Source organism: Lagopus muta, chromosome 18 (genome assembly GCF_023343835.1).
Source record: "Lagopus muta isolate bLagMut1 chromosome 18, bLagMut1 primary, whole genome shotgun sequence".
In the NCBI taxonomy this organism is placed as follows: domain Eukaryota; kingdom Metazoa; phylum Chordata; class Aves; order Galliformes; family Phasianidae; genus Lagopus; species Lagopus muta.
This window is the reverse complement of record NC_064450.1, coordinates 10631839-10657380: the sequence shown is the minus strand read 5'-3', so window position 1 is coordinate 10657380 and position 25542 is coordinate 10631839. Positions and strand designations below refer to the sequence as shown.

The 25542-nt window shown below is 45.3% G+C and overlaps 2 protein-coding genes across 4 annotated transcripts; one reads left to right on the top strand and one right to left on the bottom strand.

Annotated features, from left to right (window-relative positions):
• Positions 1-36: 36 nt before the first annotated feature.
• MRPS7 (mitochondrial ribosomal protein S7) lies at positions 37-7513 on the bottom strand. Its single transcript, XM_048965120.1, has 6 exons — positions 7420-7513; positions 7188-7288; positions 3500-3691; positions 3138-3201; positions 2437-2604; positions 37-1007 (listed from the first exon to the last, which is right to left on the bottom strand). The coding sequence occupies exons 2-6, from the start codon at positions 7241-7243 to the stop codon at positions 786-788; spliced, it is 702 nt and encodes a 233-aa protein (XP_048821077.1). The 5' UTR covers positions 7244-7288; positions 7420-7513; the 3' UTR covers positions 37-785.
• On the top strand, positions 7224-25415 carry GGA3 (golgi associated, gamma adaptin ear containing, ARF binding protein 3). 3 transcript variants are annotated; one of them, XM_048965110.1, is made up of 17 exons: positions 7224-7557; positions 10845-10929; positions 11643-11718; positions 12187-12285; positions 13093-13216; positions 14204-14307; positions 14815-14895; positions 15797-15934; positions 16512-16593; positions 17056-17172; positions 18114-18368; positions 19158-19225; positions 19624-19916; positions 20409-20674; positions 20854-21023; positions 21745-21855; positions 23024-25415. In XM_048965110.1, exons 1-17 carry the CDS (start codon positions 7338-7340, stop codon positions 23132-23134), a joined length of 2400 nt encoding a protein of 799 aa, XP_048821067.1. In that variant the 5' UTR covers positions 7224-7337; the 3' UTR covers positions 23135-25415. The 3 variants fall into 3 exon arrangements, with proteins under 3 accessions (XP_048821067.1, XP_048821069.1, XP_048821068.1); XM_048965112.1 differs by lacking the exon at positions 23024-25415 and adding an exon at positions 21399-21512 and having other exon boundaries at positions 21745-21848; XM_048965111.1 differs by lacking the exon at positions 23024-25415 and having other exon boundaries at positions 21399-21854.
• The last annotated feature ends 127 nt before the right edge of the window (positions 25416-25542 follow it).

Sequence of the window (25542 nt, the reverse complement as noted above, 5' to 3'; positions counted from 1 at the left end):
GGGGAAGGAAGAAAGAAAACAAAATAGTCTATTGGGTGTCTTTTGTAATAAAAGTTTTCCACTAACGTGTGCCCTGCTTTCTCTCTGAGCATCTGCTGAGATGTAAGCAATACTAAAAAGTTGGTCCTGACTGAGGCAAGAAGGTTGTGATGTTAATTGTTTCTTCCCAAATAGAATGACAGAGGGGGTTCATGCAACCAGAGAAGCTGGAAAGAACAGTGTGATATTGAAGCAACAGACAAAGGTTTGGAATCAAGAAACCTTCTCCATAAAGCATTGGTATTATTTTTTTTCTGTTAACATCTCCCTGACATCCATGCAATGTTGCTGATGAGCAGAACTGAAAGTCAAGGCTAGTTATGGTGTGGGGAAAAAACCCTCCAGATCTGCTCTTTCCTACTTATGCAGCCAGAAAGAGAAAAATGTCGCTGCAAGAGCAGAGATTTAAAAGTCTCTAGGAAACACATTAAGTAGAATATTTTGTACAGCGTTGCATCTAAAGCTTGTCTCCACAGGAAAGTGATTACGAAAAACTAGCATATCTGTGCAGAGATCAGTAACTACTTCAGATTCCCCCTTTTCCCATCCAGATAAGCACAAAGCAAATGAACTGTGTGGGGACTAGAGAAACTTTCCTTGGCTTAGTTCAGAAGCTGTCCAGAAGGGATTTTCCACCTTTCCCTCTAATCCCCAGCTTCTCTCAACCAGGTGGCCTTGGGACTCTGCTCCCCAGGCCTTGAGAGCAGTGACAGAGCTCTGCAGTGTGTGCACCCCGTGCGGCAGCCCTACCACCAGCGGAAGTGGGCATAAGCCCGGTTGGCCTCTGCCATCTTGTGTAGCACATGCTTCTTCTTGATGATGGGTCCTTCGTTGTTGAAGGCCTGGATCAGCTCCTCGGAGAGCTTCTCAGGCATCAGCGTCCGGCGGTGCTTGTTCTCCCTGCACTCAGTGATTAACCACTTCATGGCCAAGAAGCGCTTCCGGTTGTCCTTCAAAGGCACCGGGACCTGGGACACATTTAAACCACAACAGTTACTGTACAGAGAGCGACAGCAGCCTGCACTGTTACCTTTGATCTTTTCTGCTACGGTGACCCAAGTCAGAGCTTTGGAGCTTCTACTCAAGTGCCATGATGTAGCAAAGAGGGTGGGACCGCTAGCGCTAGTACTGCCAATTCTTTTGCTGCCTTCCTCTGATCTCTGACTCCTTAGGCAATGTTTGCTGCATATCTGTCTTAGTTCCACTGAAATCAGTTTTTCTCAAAGTTTTCACTATGTTTGGCATTAAAAGAAAAACAAAACTGATAACCCACCATTGTTTATACTTATTGCTGGGCAGTTCCAAGGACATTCCTGCTCCTCAGCTTCTTGTATTGCTCTGCCAGCAAGGAGACTGGGAAGAGACAGGCCCAGGGCAGCTGATCCAAACTGAATAAAGAGGTATTCCATACCATATGACATCATGCAAATATAAGGGAGCAGTTAGCTGGGCAGAGGCTGCTGCTTGGGGACTGGCTGGGCATTGGCTGTTGGGTGGTGAGCAATTGCTTTTGTGTATCCCTTGTTTTTGTCTATGTATATACATATATACATATATGTATATGTATGTATGTATAAATACTGTTATTTTCTTTCACTTTTTTTTTCTTAGTAAATAGTCTTCATCTCAATCCACAAATTCCACTGCATTTTGTCCTAATTCTATCCCCAATCTCACTGGGGTGGGAAGGGGGGGGGGGGGGGGGGGGGGGGGTAAGTGAATCATTGTGTAGTACTTAGCTATCTGCTGGGTTAAATCACAACAATATCCTACTTCTTATCTATTCAGAGAAACCGACTAATGCCTCTAAGGGAATCACAGAATGGCTAGAGTTGGAAGGGACCTCGAGGATCATGGAACTCCAACCCTCCTGCCACATGCAGAGACACCAACCTCTCCCTTTAATACTAGACCAGGCTGCCCAGGGTCCCATCCAATCTGGCCTTGAACACCTCCAGGGACAGGGCATCCACAATCTCTCTGGGCAGCTGTTCCAGCACCTCACCACTCTCATAGCAAAGAACCTCCCCCTGACATCCAACCTAAATCTTCCCTCCCTCCACTTAAAACCCATTTCCCCTTGTCCTGCTGTTATCTACCCTTTCAAAGAGTTGATTCCCTTCCTGTTTCTAGGCTCCCTTTAGGTACTGAAAGGCTGCAATGACGTCTTTTCTCCCGACTGAACAAGCCCAGCTCCCTCAGTCTGTCTTCATCAGAAATTACCATGCTCACAGGCTAGGGGTGTAATCCTGGATAGGTGTTGTTTTAATCCAGATTGCAAACTGCTTTTCTTCCTGGGGAAGAGGAATGGCTGAGCTGAAGGGGTAGCAACCAACACATTTGCTTCCCTAACTAATTCTCCCCTGACCAGATGTGCTCAAGACCCCCTCATATCACCTGGTAGGTTTTGCCACCTCTTGTGATGTTGCTGAGTCCAATGATAGGCTGGCAGTTTTTCAGAGCCTGGTGGAAAATGACATAAGGGTTGCATTCAACTGTCTCCTTCTCATCATCTGGAGCTCTGTGGTACTTTTCCAGTTGCTTCCTCTTAATGTTCTCTAAAGTCTTGAGATAAAGTCAAGAAAGGAGATAGGCAGAGCAGATAGATTATCCCATGGAATTATACCACTTTTTTAAGAATTCCATATACAATTGAACCTACAGCTGGTTTTTTAGTCCTACAGGTAACAGGCCCATCAGGGATTCTCTTACTCAGATAATTTTACTTCACTTTCTTCCAGATTCTCAGTATCTTCCTTAGACATTGCATTTGAGGTGAGGAGGTCAAGTAGCATGACATGGGACAGGTGCCAAGGGAGGGATGGGAAAAAGCAGAGACAGCAATATGGATCTGTGTGCGTGAAGCATCTTCTCCTCCAAAGCCTGGTGTTCAGGATCCCACAGCCTATGTAATTAGCAGTTTGGGCAACACATATCCCCATTTTAAGAGCTGGAACAACACCAGCTAATACCAATTATTGTAGGTCAGAGCAGGGGTTGAAAATGTGTCATACAAGTGACACATTTGTGGGCCTTCATTGGAAAGCATACAGAATATAAGGCATTAAGAGTTAGAAGGAAGAAGCATGAGCACTCACCTGAGCCATGAGGCTTCTGGCCAGCACTTTATTTCCATCCTTCATCATCATATTGGTGAATTTACTGTGAACACAAAAGCAATCTGATTTAAATTCTCAGCTCATCACTTGCAAAATAAGTGTCCCCACCCTTGCGTTTTTCACATGCTTAAGTCTGGGCGCTACTAGATCTGCTTAAACTATCTCTAATCACTACCAGTTAATAGACTGGCTTTGTGGGAAAAGATTAACTCAAATAAAGAGATTGTGCTGTTACAGAAGGCAACGTGCAGCACAGCAAGAAAAGGCCAAGAAGGATAGTCCAGCTCCCAGGTATCTGGCTCCATAGGACCTAGTTTAACAGAGATGGTGCTTCCTCTGACCTGATCATAGGGTCGCTGAAAACAGAGCTGGAGATACTAGGAGGAGCTGCTTTTATGGGATGAACAGCCTTAAGCTCTTGCTTTTCCTTTTCCTCTTCGGACAGCTCATTAAAAGGTTTCTGATACAATTCTTTGTTCACTTCTGGCTCTAGGAAGCTGGGGTTGTAGCGACTCCATCTCACCTGTGCCAACCTGCAAAGACCAAGAAGGAAGGTTGTAAATCAACACCTGGTATGTCTCAGATGGGAGCAGGACAGCCATGAGAACACATCTTGGAAATCCCTATTAAATCATAGAATCACAAGGTTGGAAACAACCTACAAGATCATCTAGTCCAACCGTCTCCTTATCACCACTGCCACCACCAGCAACTAAACCACATCACACAGCACGTCCTCCAGACACCTCTTGAACACTGCCAGGGACAGCGACTCCACCACCTCTCTGGGCAGCCATTCCAGTGCCTGACCACTCTCTGAGAGAAAAAGTTCTTCCTTACGTCTAATCTAAACCTCCTCTGATACAACTTGTGGCCATTACCCCATGTCCTGCTTATAGTCTGGGAGAAGAGGCCAAATCCCTCTTCACCACAACCTCCCTTCAGGAGGTTGTAGAGTGCAGTGAGGTCTCCCCTGAACCTCCTCTGCTCCAGACTGAACAATCCCAGCTCCCTCAGCCGCTCCTCGTAAGACTTGTGCTCCAGACCCCTCACCAGTTTTGCTGCCCTTCTCTGGACACGCTCCAGGACAACATCTTTCCTGTAGCGAGGGGCCCAAAACTGAACACAGTACTCGAGGTGCAGCCTCACCAGTGCTGAGTACAGGGGATGATCACTTCCCTGCTCCTGCTGGCCACACTATTTCTAATGCAGGCCAGGATACCATTGGCCCTCTTGGCCACACTGTCGGCTCATGTTCAGCCGAGCATCAACCAACACCCCCAGGTCCCTTTCCTTTTCACAGTCATCCAGCCACTCATCCCCAGTCCTACAACGCTGCATGGGGTTGCTGTGCCCAAAGTGCAGGACCCAACACTTGGCCTTGTTGAACCTCATCCCATTCACCTCAGCCCAGCGGTCCAGCCTGTCTAAATCCCTCTGAAGGGCCTCCCTGCCCTCAGGAAGATCGACACCACCTCCCAGCTTGGTGTCATCTGCAAATTTACTGAGGGTACACTTAATCCCCTCATCTAGGTCATCCATAAAGATATTAAGTAAGATGGGCCCCAGTACCGACCCCTGGGGGACACCAGTTGAAACGGGTCGCCAGCTGGAATTCACTCCATTCACCACGACCCGCTAGACACAGCCTTCTAGCCAGTTCCTTACCCATAGAAGTGTATATCTGTTCAGACCACGGGCAGCCAGTTCCCCCAGAAGAAGCCTATGAGGGATGTGTCAAAGGCTTTGCTGAAGTCTAGGAAGATGTATTATCGATGGATATTAAGATATTATAATCACAAAATAAACAAGAGAGTTAGGCGAAGTAGACTATGATAACAAAAGAGAATAAATGGAAGGCTTATGCTGGGCCCCTTATGCTGGGCTCACCCACAAAACACCAGCAGAGGTGATCTCCAGACGAGATCCTTCTCCACTGGTAGCCAGCTCTTCAATAGGTCTAGGAGGGGTGCAGCCAGGCTCCACCCCGTCCGGCAGCACAGCTGAATTGCCTTCACCTGTGCTCCTGTGGCTGATTCATGGCTCACCTCAGGTGATCAATAAGAGGTTCAGGCCATGACTCAGCAGTTCCCATACACAAGACTACATCAACAGCCCTTCCCTCATCTACCAGACTGGTCACCCAGTCACAGAAGGAGATGAGGTTGGTCAAGCACGACCTGCCTTTCACGAACCTGTGCTGGCTGGGCCTGATGCCCTGGACACAGTGCACATGCCATGCAATCTCATCCAAGATGATTTGCTCCATAACCTTCCCTGGTAACGAGGTCAGGGTAACAGGCCTGTAGTTCCCCAGATCCTCCTTATGGCCCTTCTTGAAGATGGGAGTCACATCAGCAAGCCTCCAATCCTCTGGGACCTCACCAGTTAACCAGGAGCTTTGATAGATGGCTGAGAGGGGCTCAGCAATCACCCCTGCCAGCTCCCTCAGCACCCGAGGGTGTAGTCCATCCATCCAGTCCCATGGACTTGTGACAGTCCAGACGGAGGAGGAGCTCTCTGACTGCCTCCACCGGAATTGCTGGGGGCATCTTCTGAGCAGTGTCCCAGACTTCCAGATCGGGGCATAAAAAGCCCAGAGGATAACTGATCTGGCTATTAAAGGCAGATGTAAAGAAGGAATTGAGAACCTCAGCCCTCTCCTTGTCCTCAGTGACCACATTCCCTGCTGCATCAAGTATAGGATGAGAATTATCTTTGGTTCTTCTTTTACAATTGGTATATTTATAAAAGGATTTTTTATTGTCTTTTACTGCAGAGGCCAACCTGAGCTCAAGTTGGGCTTTCGCGTTCCTAACCTCCTCCCTGCATACCTTAGCTACTTCTTTGTAATCTCCCCAAGTAGCCTGCCTCCACCTTCATCACTTATTCACTCGCAACAGCAGAGCTGTAGACACTAATGTACAAGGGCAACACTGCGGCTGCAAAACAATCCCTGCACCACAAACACAGCAAACTGAATAGGAGCCAAGCACTGCAGCTCAGGAAGCTGCATGCTGACAATCACTGAGCTGAACACTGGAACAAATCAGTGCAACAAAAGCAAAGTGCAGTGAACCTATCAGGTCAGCACTGCTCTGCAACAATGGCTGTACCTCACTCCCACTGGAGAGAAAAGTGCTGAGGGCTCACAGGCGGCAGCTGCAACATGTTGGGGTCCAGATAGTTTGCATAAATACATCAGTGCTAGTGGATTGGGGGGAGGAAGGGGATGAAGAATATTAGAACAGAAAAGCAGTGCAGAGGTACCTATGCCCTGACACAGCTGCACAGTAATCACAGGATCATTAAGGCTGGAAAAAGACCACTAAGATCAGTAAGTCCAACCCCAACCCATCCCACCATCATCCAAAATTAGTAACCATGTCCCTCAGTACAACATCTCAACGTTTCTTGAATGTTCTTGAACCCTCCAGGGACGGTGACTCCCCCACTCCCTGGGCAGCCCATTCCAGCACCTGAGCACTCCCTCACAGAAGTATTTCCTAACGTCCAACGTGAACCTGGCACAACGTGAGGCCGTTCCCTCATTCCCTCCCGTCCTACCGCTGCTACGTGGGAGAAGAGGCTGAATCCCACCTCACCACAACCTCCCTGCAGGCACTTGTACAGTGCGATAAGGTCATCCCCGAACCTCCTCCTCTTCACACTAAACGATCCCAGCTCCCTCAGCATCCCTCCACAGGATTTCTGTTTCAGACCCTTCTCAGGTCCTTCTCTGGATGCGCTCCAGGACCTCAATGTCTTTCTTGTAGGGGCCCAAAACTGAGAGCAGTACTCGAGATGCGGCCTCGTCAGTGCTGAGCACGTAGGGATGATCGCCTCCCTGCTGCTGCTGGCTGTGCTACTTCTGATACAAGCCACGAAGCAACCTGGGCACCCTGCTGGTCCGTGTTCAGCCGGCCGTCAGCTCCCACCCCGCAGCCCTCCTGCGGGCAGCCCCACGCGTCACACTGCTGATACCGATGTTACCGCAGCGTGCGTCGCTCCCTGCTCGGCCGCACTCACCGAGGCAGCCATGCCCGCAGACTCGGGCGCAGCCCCACCGCCGTGGGCGCCGCCATCTTGTGGTGCGCGCAGGACCGGGGACGGAGGCGACCCGGCCGCGCCTGCAGGAAAGAAAAAGAAACCGCTCCAAAAATTCAGCTCAAAAAGAACATGAACCCCGTGGCAGTGCGGGACGTTTCCTCCCGGTGCTGCGGGCGGCAGCGGGATTCGAACACCGGAAGTTCGGAGTTACCTCACGGCACCGAACCCCTCCTGACGCAGAAGCAAAACGACGGCGGCCCGGGGGGAAGCGCGCGCTCGGCTCTCGCGCAGGCGGGGCGGGGCGGCATCATGGCGGAGGCGGAAGGGGAGAGCTTGGAGTCGTGGCTCAGTGAGTAGCGCGGGCTCGAGCCCCTCCAGCCCCTCTTTTTTCCACCCTCTCCCTCTCAGCCCCATCCTCGTCGCTTCTGGTGCCTTTACTCGGAGGCCGATTCCCGTCTTCCCCTGCTTTCGCCTCCCCCCCGCACGGGTCTGTCAGGCCGATTCACCCCCGGGCAGAGCTGCGGAGGATCCCCTGTAAATTGCGCTCCTGCGCTGTACGGACGTGTTTCCGTGCGGCCGGGCCGCGCTCTGTGCCCGGCACCGCTGGGGGGGGGGTGGGGGAGGAGCTGTGAATGCCGTTATGCCCATTGGAAGGCTGCAGACTGCAGTATTTAAAAATCCGTTGTTAGGGAAAATGATTTTGTAACGACGTCGCGCTGTGACATTGTGGGGTCCCGCGTAGGTCGGTCGGTCGGTCGGGGTTTGTGTTGCAGGTGTTCCTAGCGCAGGGACTGGCGCTGCTGGACGCGGCGCGCCGTCCTTTGCCGATGCCCGCAGTGACGGCGCCGGCTGGGAGCCCTGCAGGCAGCGGGGCTGCGACTGCCGCGGGATGGGGCGGTGGTTAGGCTCAGTGGTCTTAATGATCATGTGTTTCCCCTAAGTGCTTCAGAATATAAAAGTTGTTGTGCTTCTTCGTTCTGTTAAGATCAAATAATTCTTGTTCCTTTTTGGTTCGTTTATATGAGATTTAATTCAATGCACGGTGTTATCGTTGCTGACAGCAGTTATCGGCTACAGGATGTTTTCAGCTCTCAGTTCTCGTTTTAGCTCAACCCCGTCTGTCCCCTCGTTGTTCCACTCCTTCTCTGAGCTCCCACAGTTTGTTAATATCTCTTTTTTTAATTGTAGCCAGTGAGACACTTGAAGAAATGCCCACATCTCTTCCCTTTAATCTTCCTCTGAGCAGAACTGACTCACCAAATTCAGTATGTGTATGGAAATATCTGTAATAGGAAGGATATTTTGGATTGTGCAGCCTGGAAGGCTCTTTGGCTGCTTTTTGTTTTTATTTTTAGTTGTGGAAGTTGAGAGAGAGAATAACATCCTGCTTGCATGGTCAGTGAAGCTCTGTCACTGGAGAACATGCTGAGGAGCAGCACTGCAAAGCAATTCCTCGCTGCCAGCACTGTTGCCTGCTTCTGTTTCAGTAACCCATGGTGTTAAATGCTTGAGCATTGATCTCTCATCTAAGATGAAACATTTATGTCTGGTCACTGCTACCATGATTTGTTCTGGTGTGATCGTACAGCTCCTCCCACAGTGAGGGAGCACAGATCACTTGTAAATAAATTACCAAAGCAGCCATGTAGATGAGGAGGGCAGGGTGCAGATGCTGTGCATTTGAGTGCTCTCACCGGGCCTTCTGAGGTTATTTTTTTTTGGAACTAACGGTAGGATGTACTGTGTGTCACACTAAACTTGAGGGGCATGTGCACCTGCTGTGCCCTTTTTACAAAGGCAGGGCAAAAGCTGCTTGGCAGCATGGCAGCTTCCCACTCACAGGAAGATGCCAAATGCAGTAAAAATGCTATTCAGCCTTCCAGCTGCCCTGTCTTTCTCATGGGGTGGAGGCACAGAGCCATGAAGTAACATCACCCTTGTGTTCTAGTGCTGCGCTTTGGTCTGCGATTATCTTGCATCTTCATCTTCTCTCTCATTTCAGGCAGCTGGGGTGAGTGAAGGTGATCCTTCCTGTTCTATTCTTGCCTGCAGGCTCTTTCCTTGTGCTTAGTTGAAATAAAAGAGGTTAGAAAACAGCATTGGTTGTGTGAGCCCAGCTTTGACTTGAGTGCTGCCTGTTCTGCTTCTTCCTAAAAGAAACTTACTGTATCACATTCCTGTCAGGCAATGCAGGTATATAATAGATGCAGATGGATAACATATTCCAATTTTCTTTATTTCTTTTTCTTTTTTTTTTTTCTTCTTGTATTGCCATGGGCCTAGGTTTTAAGTTTTCCACTAAAAATAGAGGATTTTAGATTATCTTTTCATTAATGTAATGCATCTTCATGTGTGGACATGCTGAAAAGGGTAAGCAAAGAAAACTGGCTCGCCTGGGATGCTCTCAGCACTGAAGAGGCCACATCTCGAGTACTGCGCTCAGTTTTGGACCCCTCACTACAAGAAAGACATTGACCCAACCAAGAGGCATGCTTCTTTCATCTCTGCCTGCAGAGCAGCAGAACTACTTTAGAACACAATGCTATTTGATTTGCATGAAAATATTTAAGCTTGTTGCGAGGCTCTGTATTCCTGATGCTTGCAGAGCGCTCTGCAGCTATGAGTGTAGTAATAAGGTTTAAGTGTCACATGTTTCAAACAATTGCCTGTATTTTATCCTGTGCTCTATACTATTTGGCCAAGTAATGCATTCTCTTCTGTATCTATTTGCATTGTATTCAAATTTTGAGAAGTGCTTTTTAAACATCAGCCATTAGGTAGCCCAGTGCATTGTTTTTCTTACAGGGAAGAAAGATCTGTGTCTAGTAATCTCATCTGGAAAATCAGATTAATGTGGGAGTCTTGTCTGCTGTAAATTCATTGGTCTGTCGGAGCCAAGTAAAACTCATGGAGAAAATGCTTTCATAACAAAAAATGTGCTGATAGCCTCGGGTTTCTGCAGCCAGTGCGATATGAGGGATGCTGGTGTTTGAGGAAGGATCTGTCAGTAACATGTCTCACAGTGCAGCATCTCTCTGGGCATCCAGGGTTTAAATTCCCTATCAGTTGCAGGCTGTGATGTTCATTACTGCAAGAACAACTCAGTGAATAATAATAAATTTAAATTCATTGTTCCCAGGAGAAATGCTGAGGCATCTAACAGATCACTGATGCTCTAAAACAAGTGTCTGAGCTAAATGACTGATACTAAACATCTGATCTGCCAGCTCTTGCTGCTACAAAGCTCCCAGGAAATACAGAAACAATTTCCCATATAAAAAAATCAAAGAGTTTAGCCTCTAAAGAGTTTAATGTTATAACCAAATAACATTTCGGGCAGAGGGAAGTTTTATAAGCACAAACATTTTCTTTTATACTCTCATTCACAATACGGAAATTGTGTGTTTCAAAGTATTTCATGTTTGGGATCTTTTTGGAAATCTGATTTTCGATGGTTGTTTGGGTGCCTCAGTTTGGATGTGTCGTTTCTCCTGAATGGAAGTAGCATATGTGAACTTTCAGTCTTCATTTTATAGTTGGTAACAAATGTCAAAGGCTTTTCTCTAGAAAGTGCATGACCTTTTACGCTGTTTCTTTTTTCTTGAGCTGTAACATCTTCTCTTTCCCTTGCCAAAGATAAAGCGACTAACCCATCTAACAGGCAAGAAGACTGGGAATATATCATTGGATTCTGTGACCAGATCAACAAAGAGCTTGAAGGGTGAGTGTGAGTCCTCTTTAGACTCAGTAATTAAACATATGCAATTTAGAACATGTCATTTGATCATCGGAGTTTCATATTGGCCTTCCTATATATACTGATATTGCAAAGGAGATTGGAGTCAAAAGAAAAAACGTGCTGCAAAGTTTGCATTTTCTTATGTGAAGGGCAGCGTGGTTTACGTGCAAACTGAGCACTAGAAAAAGTGAATCCCGAATCTGCCTTTTGTCAGCCTCTGCTGCTACAGGGTTCTCATCCAGCCAAACTCGTTCCTAGTTTGCAGTCTGTAAAATGGGGTTATGACTCCTAGTGCTTCACATCATTGAAATCTGTATGGGACTTAACTGAGGAAACCTGGGTCACAGCATTCCTGTGAGCTAAGGAAGATGTTTTCTTCAGGAAAAAGGAAATTAATGCACTGAGTAATTATGTGGTTTCCTGGGCTTGGACACTGTACTTGGGTGTTGTTTGGCCCATCCCATGGAGGAATCAATCTGGAATTCGGACTACCAGTCCTACTTCCTTTTATGCATGCAAACAACCAGGCTTACAGAGATGCCCTGAAGATTTTTTTGTTAGCCTGAAAGTACTGGGTGACATTTATTTTAATCATATGAAAAGCCTCGCATTTAAACAGCAGTATTTGTGAAAGCCTGAAAATCCCTTGCTGTGTTTGCCTGCTTTGTTTGTAATGAGCACTTGCCTTGTTTCAGGCCGCAGATAGCTGTAAGACTCCTGGCTCATAAGATCCAGTCGCCGCAGGAATGGGAGGCAGTCCAAGCTTTGACAGTAGGTATTCCTTGCCACCTCTCTCCAATCCAGTTACACATCATTTGGCGTCTTCCATAGAGAGTATGAAAGGAGCACAGTGTGTGTTAGTGATGCCATCTGGGGCTAATTCTGGGGCTAGATTCCCTTCTTCTCTGCTGGCAGGGAGCATGCTTGCCAAACTGAAGTGTCCATATTAGTCAGTAGCGACAGACAAGACTTTGTATGTTTCAGCTGCTTTCTTTTGTTATTCTCAGGTAAGACTTGTGTTTCTTGTTGTGAACTCTAATAGGGAGGTAATTGACTCATAAATACGTTGCTGGGAGTGGGAGAGTTGCTGCAGCCCTTGATGTGTCACCTAAAGATTGGGGGTCCATGCCTGTAGGCCACTGATGGGGTCCTTCAGTTCCCCTATAAGCAGAACACGTGTGCTGTTACTGTAGAGTTTTTGTGTTTGCTTCAGCTCTTGTTTCTGTTACTTGAATGCAGGTGCTGGAAGCCTGTATGAAAAATTGTGGGAGAAGATTTCATAATGAAGTAGGAAAGTTTCGCTTTTTGAATGAATTAATAAAAGTTGTGTCTCCAAAGGTTAGTCCCTGTGCCTTGCTGCTGTGTTTAGGTATTGTCTGGCCTTCATGAGCAACAGGCAACCTCCAGAATGTTTCTATCTGCCTCATTGCATTCACTAGTGTATATTCAACGAGGATTTGTTTGCTAATTTTTATGTGTGCTCTTCTTATTGCTTTTCTCAGTAATCTGTGCTTATTTACTATTAATGTATAACTCTTGTACTGTTATGAAAGTCCTTGTGTTATATGAAGCATTGAGCAGTCAACTGCTTGGTGATTTTTTCCTTGTTTTCTTTGTTTAATTTTATATTTCTAGGACAGGGAGGGATCACCCCAACATCAGTGATGCAGGAGTTAGAGCATGAGATTTGGCATCAACCTCAGAGTTGTAATCTCACTTTACTGACAGTTTGTCATGCAGAGTTCCAAGGCAATCCTTCAGTATCCACGATTGGTTTAAAGTGGCAAAAGATAGATGGAGACACCCCAAGGCATAGTTAATGCAGTGAAGTATTGCAAAATTCTTTCCCAATGAAGACAGTGGGGAAGGTGCAGTATCTGCATTTGAAAATTTTTGAATAGCAAAATTTTGAAACTAACAGAATATCTGTTCTTTCTTTTATGAAGATCACAAATCACAAAGACTTTGTTCACTGTTACTTCAGAAAAATTAGAGAAACATTTTTTCATCCCAATATGGTGTCTTAGATCTTTGGTTGCATACTTCAGTGTGTATCACTGAACTCCCCCTGTTGTCTGTGTTTGGGCTTTCTCCTTAAAAAGAAACTAAGAATGTGGAGTGTCTTCATCTTTTTCTCACTCTTAGTATCTAGGAGATCGGGTCTCAGAGAAAGTGAAGACGAAAGTCATTGAATTGCTGTATAGCTGGACAGTGGCACTACCAGAAGAATATAAAATCAAAGATGCCTACTACATGCTGAAGCGACAAGGTAGGAGGTCAGCTGCTCATTCATGTGTTCTTTCTAGCCTGTGCCTGTATGCAGGAGTGGCACAGTACATAAAAACTTCTGATGATATGCGCAGACAGAGGGGACATGGAACAAGGGAAGAATTCCCTGAAACACTGAGAAAGCTACTCACTGACTTTGGGGAATGGCCTTTTATTTTTATTTAATTTTCACCTAGGTTAGTGAAACACCTTGCAGATGCTTTTGTTTGGATTTGTAGGGGTCTCCATGCCCTTCCTCCCACCTCTGTCCTGGAACTGCTCTTTAAATGATTTAAGGCCAGTTTGAAGAGAAATAAGATCATTTCTGTAGCTTTTTGTGTTCTTTTAACCATATTGCTTTACAATCGTGCCTTTAATCCAATAGAAATTTATTGTGTAGGCAAAGTGGAAGAAGCTTAATTGAGGAACACATGGCTTCAAAAAACAGATAAAATTGTTCTAGGGAAACTTCTGGGAGTAGAGCACAAATCTCAGTGTTGGCAAGGGGACAAGCAGAAAGCTTGGCTCTTCTACCACTCATGGTTCTAATGGTTAGGAGTCTGCTCATCACCCCAGCTTGCAATGCTGTCTGTGTTCCTGCTCAGCACAGCTCAATTATAGAAAAAAGTGTAGTGCCCTCGAGTCTGCACAAAGCTAGGTTGTCTGGGACTTTGCAGAGTGGCTCAGCAGCTGATGTGAAAGAGGAAAAGACGAATAGCAGAGAACTATTGATTATACTGGCTTAGAACAGTATGAAGATGGCAAAACAGTTGCTGGGGTTTTGGCCTTTATCAAAGAAAATGTTCTTTGTTTTTTTCTAGCTAGTGTGCTCACTGATTTTTGATGCTGTGTTGTGTGTTGGAGTTGTGCGGTAGCATCAATGGGCAGTTTGGCTGCTTGCTCACTTTGACAGCAGCCCGTGAATAAAAGGGTGCACTGCCTGGCCTGACTGCAGTGCAAATCATTGTGGGTTCCTCTCTGCTTTCAGGGATTGTAATGTTTGATCCTGTGATTCCTGTGGACAAAATCCTGATTCCTTCTCCACCACCTCGTCCCAAAAACCCTGTGTTTGATGATGAAGAGAAATCCAAGGTATAGGGAAGACTTGTGTTGTGACCACTAACAAAAAGTAGTTACTTAATGTATGTTTAGAATAAGGAAGAAAAGTACATTAATTCAGCTTTTATTTTGGGGGACGTGTTCTGTACTTTCAAAGAATTCATTGGTTTGAACACGTCTGCTTTGTCTATCCATCCTAAGACCTGTCACGGTTATGTAGTAATTTGTTGTTAAAGTGCCATCCTGCTGTAATGCTAGCAGGCAAACAATGTTTCACAAACAGGGCCAAAAATCATGTATAGGAGAAATAATTGTCTAATGTCAAGTCTCTTGAGATGTGGCAGCATGTATGTCCTCTTCAAAAGGAAGAATGTAGCAACTTGTGTAAAACAGTAAACCCTTATGTGACTCCTGCTGAAGTCACTGACTGTGAAGGCAGTGTGAACTGTGTATCTTTACTGTGAATTGTTACCTTAATTTCTTCTTGCATCTTCCCTTTGCCAGTCTTTGTTTCCCACATGTCCCCTTCTTATCTTACAGCTTCTAGCCAAACTACTGAAAAGCAAAAATCCGGACGATTTACAAGAGGCCAACAAGCTTATTAAATCCATGGTAAAAGAGGTAAGAAAGTCCTGTAGAATTGAACCGGGTTAGTGGTGTTCTTTGCAATTCTTAAAACGTTATTCGAAATTGTTGGAGAGCTTCAGCATCGTGTGAATGGCAGATATTTGTTTTCTCGGGTTTCAGAAGCATTGTGTCCATTCCATAGATAACTGAATGAGACTGGCTATTAGCGACATCCAACCTCCTATTGTTTTCTTAAAAGCTCTAAGACTACTAACTTGCAGGTAGTCCAGGTCATTAGTGGCGTAAAAGGGTGCCATCTGATGATTTAACAGCACTGTGTGAAACAAATGCTTAGGTAACTTTGCCCTTAGCTCACTGCTGCGTGGTGTTTGTAAAACAGAAAAGTCTGCAGTTGATGCACCTGATGGGACAGGGCAAAAAGGTGCCAGAATTGAATGCGATGTTGAAATTAATTTATTTCTTGTCACTTTAGATGGCTTTTCACTTGAGAATTTGGTGGAAACACCACTGTACTACTTCTGGTTGATGAGGACTGAGTCATCTCTGGGCCTCATGGAAACAAATTCCTGTTTGCAGAGCTGTGATGCATCCACACAGGGCAATCATTACAAACATGGAGTCCAGGAAATGACTCACTGTGATTCTGCCCCTCTCCACCCCGCAATCCCCCCACTCCCCCCCCCCAAAAAAGTATAGCTTCTTGACTGAAGAGGATGTATAGATTACTGAAATGTTTCCATTCAAGCTTCCCCTGTCTCTAGGGTAGGGTAGACTCTCCTAATAATTATTTTGTTCTGGTTTCTTTTGTTTTGTTTGGGGTTTTTTAGTTCAACCTTGAACAGACATTACCTGATATGATTTACAGATAACACCTACTGTTGTACTGTGAACCTTACAGGAAAGCTTACTTTTCATGTCTCTTTGCATCCTGAAGGATGAGGCTCGGATTCAGAAAGTGACAAAACGTATGCACACGTTGGAGGAAGTAAATAACAATGTGAAACTGCTGAACGAGATGTTGGTTCATTATAGCAAAGAGGACTCATCAGAGGCTGATAGAGAGCTCATGAAGGTGGGTCTGAGCTGCTGCTTCCCAGAAATACTGCAGTCAGTTCTTTGTTCTTTTTCAGATTTTGAATTTTTCAAAGAATTACGAACAGCGCTATAAAATGGAGAGCGGTAGCAAGGAACAAGAGCTCTTGTTGGAAACAACTATGTAATGACCATGTTTTTAAAGACTTTTCACCAAAGGACTTGGTGCTTTGCAAGGATGGTGGATAATAGCTCTCTTGCATGTGGATGAAGTCGGGTACAGCTATTCTCCAAAGATGCAGTGTAGCAGAATCGAGAAGCTGGAATTTCTGATTCTTGCTCCTATTATAGCACACTGCTGATAATAACTGTCCCTCACAGCGCTGTGGGTAGGTGGAACATGGCAGAAAATTTGTCTTTTCCTATAGCTAGCATTACAAGATTGGGAGAACACCAAGAAGATGAAAATTAAAACAACTGGGATGTCCAGCACAGGGAGGCTGGTTTCTCTGTTCTGGCCTTTCCAGAGAATGCTGGGGAAGTCGTTCTGTGCTGACTGGTATTGCTGACAGTGCCTCCTGGTTGATGAGACCCTTTGTCATGATTTCTCTTCTCAGGAACTCTGTGAAAGGTGTGAAACCAAAAGACGGACATTATTCAAACTAGCCAGTGAGACGGAGGATAATGACAGCAGCTTGGGTAAAATAAGCTACGCTTCTCCTTGAACTGCTGTTTAACTGCTGACCCTATGACTGTTCAAGGGTTGAGCAAGAGAACGACTACTCTAAAGATGCCTCTTCACTGTGGATGAGCTTTGCTTTGAGCAAGCAGATAAAGGGCAAGGGCTTGACAGTATTGGTGGGAGGCTGGGGAAGGATGGTAATATGGGATGGCTGCTGTTCTGGAAGGGGAAGAGAGTTATGTTGGTAACAAAACCTTGGAGTCATTTTCACTGTTACTGCGTACGTAATGTGTACAGACCTAGAAAGGTCAGGGTCTTGCTTAGAGAAGCATGGTACAGAACAGACAATAACAGAATTTGTAGCTAAACAATTGTGTTTTTTCTTGCTAATTATTTAGCTGATAACTGATTATTCTCAGCGGTAGTGGGAGCAAAGTGACCAAAGTCTTGATGGTTGTGTTTATCTGTCTTTCACGTAGGAGATATTCTGCAGGCCAGTGACAACTTATCACGTGTGATAAATTCCTATAAAAAAACAATAGAGGGGCAAGTGATCAATGGTGAAGTGGATCTCCAAGTGATCTCAGGAGTGGAAGGTGAGTTCCTGGGAAGCCAAATATTTAATTTCTAATCCTAAAATTTTAAGTATTTTAGACTGGATTTCCTTATGAATTCTGGTAAAGTAGGCTTGATGGTTCTTCTGGCCAACAGTTTCTGATCAGGAAAGGGGACGACAGTTCTGACGTGAACAACAATGCTGCATTCTCCATTGCTTGTAATCAAATTCTTTGATAACATTGGTAGCAAACCTTTATCTAAATAGTTTTTGTGCCTGAAAGTTCTCATACATTTGTGTCTCCACTTTTGTCTTATCTCTTAATTGGCAATAAAAGAAGAACACAACTTTATGTAAAAGATGAGAGCAGAAGAGTGAGGGCCAGGTGGGGGTCCTGACCTGGCTTTGCCAGCAGTACCTTTTATGAATTTAGGCCAGTTGCCTACTTTACATTTCAGTTTCGCCTTTGAAATCCCTGGATGCTTTGTTGTCGGTTGGGAGTCACTTTCTGTATAAAGAGCAGTAAAGGAAATGCATACTGCTGTCTAATATCTTCCTGGGACAAGTCTGCTCCAAAATACGGAGAGAATTCTAGATCCAGACAGTATATGTTACCCTCGATTCTGTCCTTCTGGTAGCCTTGATTTACTGTAATTCTGTAGGATCTCCCAAAGTCTTCTGTGAGCTCAAAAGATTTTGAGAGGATCATGAATGATGCTACAAGAAACGCTGGGGAAACAGCAGCGACTGGAGCAGATAGGTGTTGCTTTTCAGATGGAAATTTCCTAAGCATCTGGGTTGGTTTAAGTAAATGGTTAGATGCGCACCCTGTGGGCTTTCTCCTCTGTAAGAGCCATAAACCACGATTAAGTGCATATCCGTGTTACCTAAACCATCTCTCTGATCGTGTCTTCTGTACATGTTCTTGCTCTAAGCATTTTGCCTTCCCTCCTAGTTGTGCTTATCTGCTGTTTGCTACAGGGAGTAAGAACACCCTCATTGACCTTGCTGGACTGGATGTCACCAGCACCTCAACACCTCCAGTGCCACCCACCACCCTGACACCAGCCCCCACAGCAGCCCCAGTTCCAGCAGAAATCCCTATTCTCCCACCTCCTCCACAGACATTTTCACAATTGCGGAGCAGTTCCTTGAGCCAAGTGGAAGCTGCACCCACTCAGCAGAGCAGCACAGCTAATTCTCTTTCCTTGCTGGATGAGGAGCTTCTGTGTTTAGGTAAGACACTAAGAGGCCTAGAAAAGGGCAATTCAATCCCTGCCTGACAAAGTCAACTTCTTTCCTCCAGCGTGAGTCTGAGGGTTGGCTAAAGAGAGCGTGAAATGCCTTATATTTTGACCGCACCAGATTTCTTTTGCTCTTGATTCATCCAGTAGGTTACTTAGTGAGCCCTAGGTCTCACTTCTGGTGGAGTTTGAGAGGAAGGATTGAGAGAATTTGGTGATTCAGGTGGTGCACATGGGAACAGTAATTCGTGCCATTCCCAAAACATTTATATTGGGATATATTTCCTTGCTGTGATTCTGGTCAGTCTTGCATGTTTTCAGGTCTATTATTTCTTAAGAAGTCCGGAGGATTTCTGAGACACTGAGTCATCCTGAATGTAAGAACTAGTCTGTGAGTTAGTATTTAATTCTGATGAATTCATTTGAAGAGTAGGCTTCAAATGAAAATACATTGTGATTTCACTGCTGACTTTGTGGCTGTATAAAGAGAAAGGTGCCTTAGGGGGATTGTTGGAAGGAGGCTGCAGAATGCCTGCAAGTGAAGCCCAGATATGAATAGCAGGAGATGCTGTAAATCAGGATGGATTAGAGGAGCTGCATGCAGGGGATTGGCAACTGGTTCTGTTGGTCTCTTCATCAGCATAGACTTGCAATCCATTTTGATCTTTCATCAGGCTTTTGGGCTGTGGTGGAGCTGAATCGATTTGTTTGGCACTGAAACAACTGCCATGGTATGCAGCCTCATTTTCTACTCATTACCTACTTGTTATTTTCCTTTCAGGCTTGAATGACCCAGATCCTGCAGCAGGGAAGGAGGCATCAGAAAAAAACCAGTGGAGCATGTTTGAGGTAGCAAGGAGAGAGTTTCTCAGGGGAAGGAAGGGAGGGCTTGCCATTGTGGGAGGTCTCGTGACACATTTTGTCACCTTAGAGAAACATCACATGCAAGCAGAGGGGTAGCTGTTATTGAGGGGAAGTCTGGCTTAACCCCAAGATCTGGGTTAGCTGTGTCTGAGTGGAGTAGATATACCTGAACATGGCTTTCTCAGTTTCCAGTCCGTCCCCCATGGTGTTAGCACTTCCTTTGCTTAAATTACAGATCAGATGTAGTCCTGACATAGGCCACAGACTTTGCTGCTTGCTACCTTCCACCTATTTTTGCGGTAAATCTCTCTCCCTCTGTAACAATGTCACCTTTACAGCAGGGGTAGCAGTGAGTTAGAGCATGTACTTATGCTCTCTTGCAGAATGAGCAGCTGGACCTGGATTTCTTCAATCCAAAGACGGTGACTGTTGATTGCAACCCTACAGGGAACCATCTTCTCCATCACACATTGCAGACCACATGTGGAACATCAGTGACACTGCCTTCTGCTTTCACAGCCTCTCAGACTGCTCCCAGCATGCCTGCACCAAACTCCATACCATTCGTGTTCTCTGCTGGGCTGGCTGCCCCTGTGGGGCCTTCCAAGACAATTCCAGCTGCTCCTGGGTACTTAAGCTCATCTGCATTGGGACAACTCCTTGAAGAATCCAAAGGGTAACTAAAAGTTCTGGACTTTGCATTGTCTCAGCATTTAGGAAACCAAGTTTCTGTAGTGTCAGCTTCAGAGATAGACATTCAACTTCAGTTTGGTAGAAATGCGTGATTGGGACTTGTACGAACTAGTATGACAGTCTCAGCTTCAGCAGTGAAAGGCAGAAACTACCAGTAGAGTACGACAGCTGTGCTGTTGTCAGATTTTAAGTGTGCAGTGTAAAGTTAAACTGGCTGCTATGGTACAAAGGCCTTTGGCCATCTTAGCCTAGCTCCTCTTTGCCAAGGTGGGACTCACGCTTTTGTACTAAATTAGAAAGAATTATGCATAATCCTACCAACACCATATTTTTCTTGTAGCTCTGCTTCTTACATTAGACCTTACTGGCTCCAGGCTCCTGCTTTGTCCTTGTGATTTGCTCTTATCTCTGGGTTTGTGCTAAAATGCCTGCTTCAATTTCAGCTTAATTTTTCCATGATTTTTCTGTCTTCCAGGACTGCCATGCAAGGCATGGCAACACCCTCAGTGTTACCTGGGGTTACTTTGCCAGCCTCTGTCACGTCTTCTGCGTTAATGGCACCTGCTGGGCTGCCAGTCACTGCTCCAGGAACACCCCCAATTCCTTTCCCAAACAGCTGCACTGCTGTCTCAGGAAGCTCTCTCTTCCATCCAGCATCATTCCAGCAGCAAGACAGTCCTATGAAAGCACCTGAAATTTCTTTGGCCAACGTCCATGTTCCCTTGGAATCTATTAAACCTAGTAAGTACCTTCAGGTTTTTCACCATTCGCTGAACATTTTTTAAAAGCAAAGCTTCCTGACTGAGTTTATAAAGTGAAGAACAATGGTGAGACACCCAGCCAAATGTCAGATTGACAGTACTGCTGACGATTGTTTTCTGCAGCATAAACTATGTTCCTATCCCCTTGCTCTGTGGCAGGCAGTGCCCTCCCGGTGACAGCCTATGACAAGAATGGCTTCCGCATCCTCTTGCACTTTGCCAAGGAGTGCCCACCAGGAAGGTCAGATGTGCTGGTTGTGGTAGTCTCAATGCTGAACACAGCACCCCTTCCTGTGAAGAACATTGTGCTGCAGGCTGCTGTACCTAAGGTAGGGGTGCACAGTTCAGACCCACAGCAGTGTGAATCTGCACGTTCAGGGAGGTATGGGTATGAACTCAGGGAACTTAAGTTGCAACACACTAGTTCTGTCTTTCTGTAGTCTGTGCTCTGCCTGTTTCCAAAACATAGAAGTAGTTAAAAGCAGAAAACACTAAACAGGACATGTCAAGAACTGTGAGTAGTACACATTCTGTTGTTTTTTCTATCTAAAATCAATCCAACTGTATTTGATCATGTCATAGCTCAGATAGTGCATTGACAGGACTGTTGTGTGGATAAGCCCATCCTTAAGGTGTTTGGGAATCAGAATTTCATGAAGACTTCTTAAATTGAAGAGTATGTTCCATTCTTGTCACTACTGCAGCTACATAATTTTGGATGGCTGATTTGTGTTTTGAAAAGTGTGGCCCAAATGGCTATAATCTGCCCATTGTCATCAAGTTGTTTGCGTTAAAACCTCTGCTATAAGAGCACTCAGGTAAGAAGGGGTGCAGTTGGTGTTTTGACCCCAGTGCTTTTACTCTGACGTGTTGGTCTGCCTGGTCCTATTCTGTTCTGCAAGTGGACCGGCTCTTGCCTCCTCCTTCTCACACACTGATTGATTCTCTTCACCTTGGATGTCTGCTGTTGTCTCCACAGTCTCTGCATACATCTTCCATTGTCTCCAAAGGTAGGAGATACTCCATTTTTTTTTGTTTGTTTGTTTGCAGTCCATGAAGGTGAAGTTGCAGCCACCCTCTGGCACAGAGCTGTCTCCATTCAATCCCATCCAGCCGCCTGCTGCCATCACCCAAATCATGCTTTTGGCAAATCCTACAAAGGTGAGAAGGATGGACTATAACAGAGCGGGCATTTATCTTGTCAGTTTTCAGGTTAATACGATGTAAGATGAATTCTTCGGGGAGTTTGGACCAAAACTATGAGCAAGCACTGCTCTTAATTCCTAGCTTGCCCTTCAGAAGCAATTACTACAGCAGCAGATCAGTGCTGTTTCAATTCAGGGCTTGAGAAGGGCTATACACAATCTTTTCCCCAACAGACTTTTTCAGGAAGGAAAAGTGTGAGAAAAAACACTGTACATTTTTTTCTTATCAAAGGAGCAAAAGTCTTATAGGGCTTAGCTTGAAAGGAGAACAATCAGAGTTGCTTCAGGAGCTTATCTTAAATCCCTTGTGCACTGGATGTGCCCTGCTGTAATGATGCTTAGCGTGATATAAAATTAACTGTTTCTCTAGAAAGAGTTCTGCTGTGTTGAGGCTCTGTACAGCCTGACAGACTTGAAGAAACTGTTTGGTATCAGGTCCTGTCCCTTCCCTTTGGCATGTTATGAGATGTGCCTGTGACCAGTGAAACAGTGTGGTTAATACTTCGCTTTTTGCTCATCATGCTAGGAGTGTGTGAATAGCTGTGGAAACCCTTCCTGCAATTAGTCATTTAGATAGCCCTGATGATGTGTAAACCTCAAAGCTGTATGCTGAAGTGGTTGAGAATTACAGCAAAAATGGCATTAAGGTATCAGCTGAAATTTATGATATTTAAAGAGGTGTTTGCAGGTTGTTGAAACTTTCACTTTTTGAAGCACATGGAGATCCCTTATTGAAAGATGGGTTCCATCTGCTGCTTACTGGGAATTTTACAGAGCAGAACCTTCTTTGTCTTCCTGAATGTGATGCATAATTCAGTTTTGAAAATGCTGATCTATTCCAGCATCATTCTTCAGGCTCTTTGAAGAGCAGCTGAGCAATGGGTGCTAGCTGCATGTATAGCAAACTATTACTGCTGATCACTCGTGCTTTTTTTCTGCTGTTTCATGCTAAGCAATAAAGCTTTTATATTTTTAAATATGTAAGGTAAATAACTCAGGTTACCTTGACCCTCTGCAGCACCACAGTGTTGTGATTTCTGTAGAGCTGTGATAGTGAAATTTTTTGTTCCTGAACAATTGGAGCTATTCTCATGTGTTGCTCTTGGGTTTTGTCTTTTTTGCAGGAGAAAGTGAGGCTAAGATACAGACTGACCTTCACACTGGGAGACCAGCTTGCCACAGAGGTTGGTGAAGTGGATCAGTTCCCTCCAGTGGAGCTGTGGGGGAATTTATGACCTTGGAACCTTGGACTTGAACCAGAGACTGTGACAGGACCCAGAAAGGATCCCACAAGACTGAAATGAATGTGGCGGGGGAGGGACGAACATGCTATTCACTGGTGATGTTAAGCTTTGTTTACGTGTCCTGCCCACTCTGCTTGTAGCTTTAGTCCAGAACGTTGCACACCATGTTGAAGGGGTCCTGGGACATCTATGCCAAGTATGAACTGAAGGCAGCTGGTGACACGTAGTGCTGGTTGCTTTTATCTTGACCTCCAGGTGAATGGTTCTATATTCCACTCTATTAAACTTGAAGTTACTGTTTTTTGAGGGGAGACCTGTCAACAGGAGACTTAAGTTAGCGTGTTCCTGTACTGCTGTCCGGAGTTACATACATGCTGGTAATGATGCTACCCTGAGCTTCCTCAGTGCAGAGCCCTTACATGTGTCCTCCCTTGGACGCTTACCTCCTCAGTGCCAGACTGGACCTGCTAAGCATGTTAAGCAATAATGCTGGCTCCATGAGGGAATGCTTTTTTTATTTTATTTATTTATTTTTTTTAAACACTGAAGTGGCACTTTGCTCCCTCCATCTGCTGCATTTCCAGTGGCCAGTGTAAGCAGACCCCAGCTCTTGTGTGGTGTGACACCGCTGTATCTTCAGTTAATATATTTATATGTGGGCTGCCTCCTTGTTGTATCCGTTTGGGGCAGCTAGGACTGTTTTGTATGCAAATGGCTGAACTGGTTATTTTTTTGCATTCATCGCATTCCGTAGTGTGGGGAAAAAAAGTGTGATGAGGTGGTAAAACCAAGCAATGGAGCTGGAAAATTGTTTTCAGCATTAATGGAGGGCAGCACCTGGCATGCGGAAGTGTCTTTACAGCCACTAACCCAAGGATGGGGAGAGTGCCTCTCAGGTCCTCTCCTGCAGGCAGTGTTATGTAGTTCAGTACTAAGATTACTGTGAAATACAATGTGGAAATAATAGAGCTGTAGGATGGCTGAACAGAAACAAGCGGGGAAGGGAAAGAAGACTGCTGTGGCGATGCATATGCCCTGTTTTAATAGTTCTCTATACTAAGTGGCTTAGTGCAATCATCTCTAGAAGAGGGAGAGTTTTACTGGACATCAGAATTCAGTGCTAGCAGGTGGCAGAGGAATTGACTAGAAACTAGGTTTAAGTGACTGAAAGTTGATTACAGAAGCCCCTTCCTTCTCTCAAAGTTCAATCTCAAGCAGTGCCTCAAATAGCTTTGAGACACTGTTTTAGTGTTTGTTTTCAACAACCGCTGACAAAAGCACAGCTAGGATGGATCCTTCGTCAAAGTGCTGCTGGAATTAATACAGGCTCTAAAACCAGAACTCAAATACTGCTTGGAGTTAGTTATGTTGTCTTTTCTGTGATGAGAAATAAATACTAGAGATGGAGAAACTGTGGATTTAAAGGCCTGAAGGATCAGAGGTATCTGGCAATTGTGGAAACTCTGAGGGGGAGGAATCCAAAGCTTTGGCCAAGGACCTTGCTGTATGCTGCTCTGAAGCTCATGAGGACACATCCTTGTCAGCTCCCTGACAAGGAGGGCAGGCAAAAGGGAGGTGCCTCTTTTAGATTCCTACAGAAAGCAGCAATTTTAAACTGATGGACTGTGATGGAGAACAAGGAAAGAATTCTTTCTGCCTCAGAAATGTTCTTGCCACTTCAGGCACGGTAGGCATAGGGATAGTATTTAGGTTACTTAAGTCTGCCCAGGTGCTGTAAGCATACCCTGAGGAAGCAGACTTCACTGCTTTAGATGCCTGTACGTGAATCTCACTGTGACTCTGAGGAAGTCAGAAGAGCACAAGTGCTTTCTGCAGAACAGCGTTGTTCTCACTGTTACTGGCAGTGCACTGCTGTGCTGTAAAGCCAAATGCAAAGATGCCATAGTCTTGCTGCATGGAAAATGCATTGTTACAAGCTTTGGAAATTAAGCTATGAATGAGAGTTCCTTGTTAGTAGGTTGAGGTTCCTGCTTCACACCAAACAGCCATTACTGTAAATACATCTAAATACATTTGTTTTGCTGCATGTTAAATAAATTGGTTTCCCTACTTTTCTGTGGGGATAGCCCTTACTGATGGTTGATCATGGAGTGTAGCGCTGGTTCTGGAAACACTAAGGCTCAGTCCATCATCTGAAGCCTATCCAAACTAGAAAACAGCAACTTCTGCCTTTTTGGTTAAAAATGCCAGTGGCTTAAAAGATAGGTTTGGTTTCAGTTCTGGATAATTAGTGGCACAGCAACTGAAAACACAGGTGGAAGGAGGCCTGTCAGAAGGGGAAGATAGCCAGACCAAGTTGGATCAAGCAACCCTAGGAATCAGCTGCACAATTTTTAAAGTTCTTTTTTATGAAAGACAAGATCACATCACCAAACAAT

Excerpts from the sequence above, each read along its gene's own strand:
- MRPS7 (XM_048965120.1), bottom strand. The coding sequence starts at position 7,243 with ATGGCGGCGCCCACGGCGGTGGGGCTGCGCCCGAGTCTGCGGGCATGG. Across the intron at positions 3,202-3,499 it reads TTCAGCGACCCTATGATCAG|TAAATTCACCAATATGATGA; the intron begins GTCAGAGGAAGC and ends TTGTGTTCACAG. Across the intron at positions 1,008-2,436 it reads GAGGTGGCAAAACCTACCAG|GTCCCGGTGCCTTTGAAGGA; the intron begins GTGATATGAGGG and ends AATGTGTCCCAG.
- GGA3 (XM_048965110.1), top strand. The coding sequence starts at position 7,338 with ATGAACCCCGTGGCAGTGCGGGACGTTTCCTCCCGGTGCTGCGGGCGG. Across the intron at positions 18,369-19,157 it reads TGAGGAGCTTCTGTGTTTAG|GCTTGAATGACCCAGATCCT; the intron begins GTAAGACACTAA and ends TTTTCCTTTCAG. Across the intron at positions 21,024-21,744 it reads TGCAGGCTGCTGTACCTAAG|TCCATGAAGGTGAAGTTGCA; the intron begins GTAGGGGTGCAC and ends GTTTGTTTGCAG.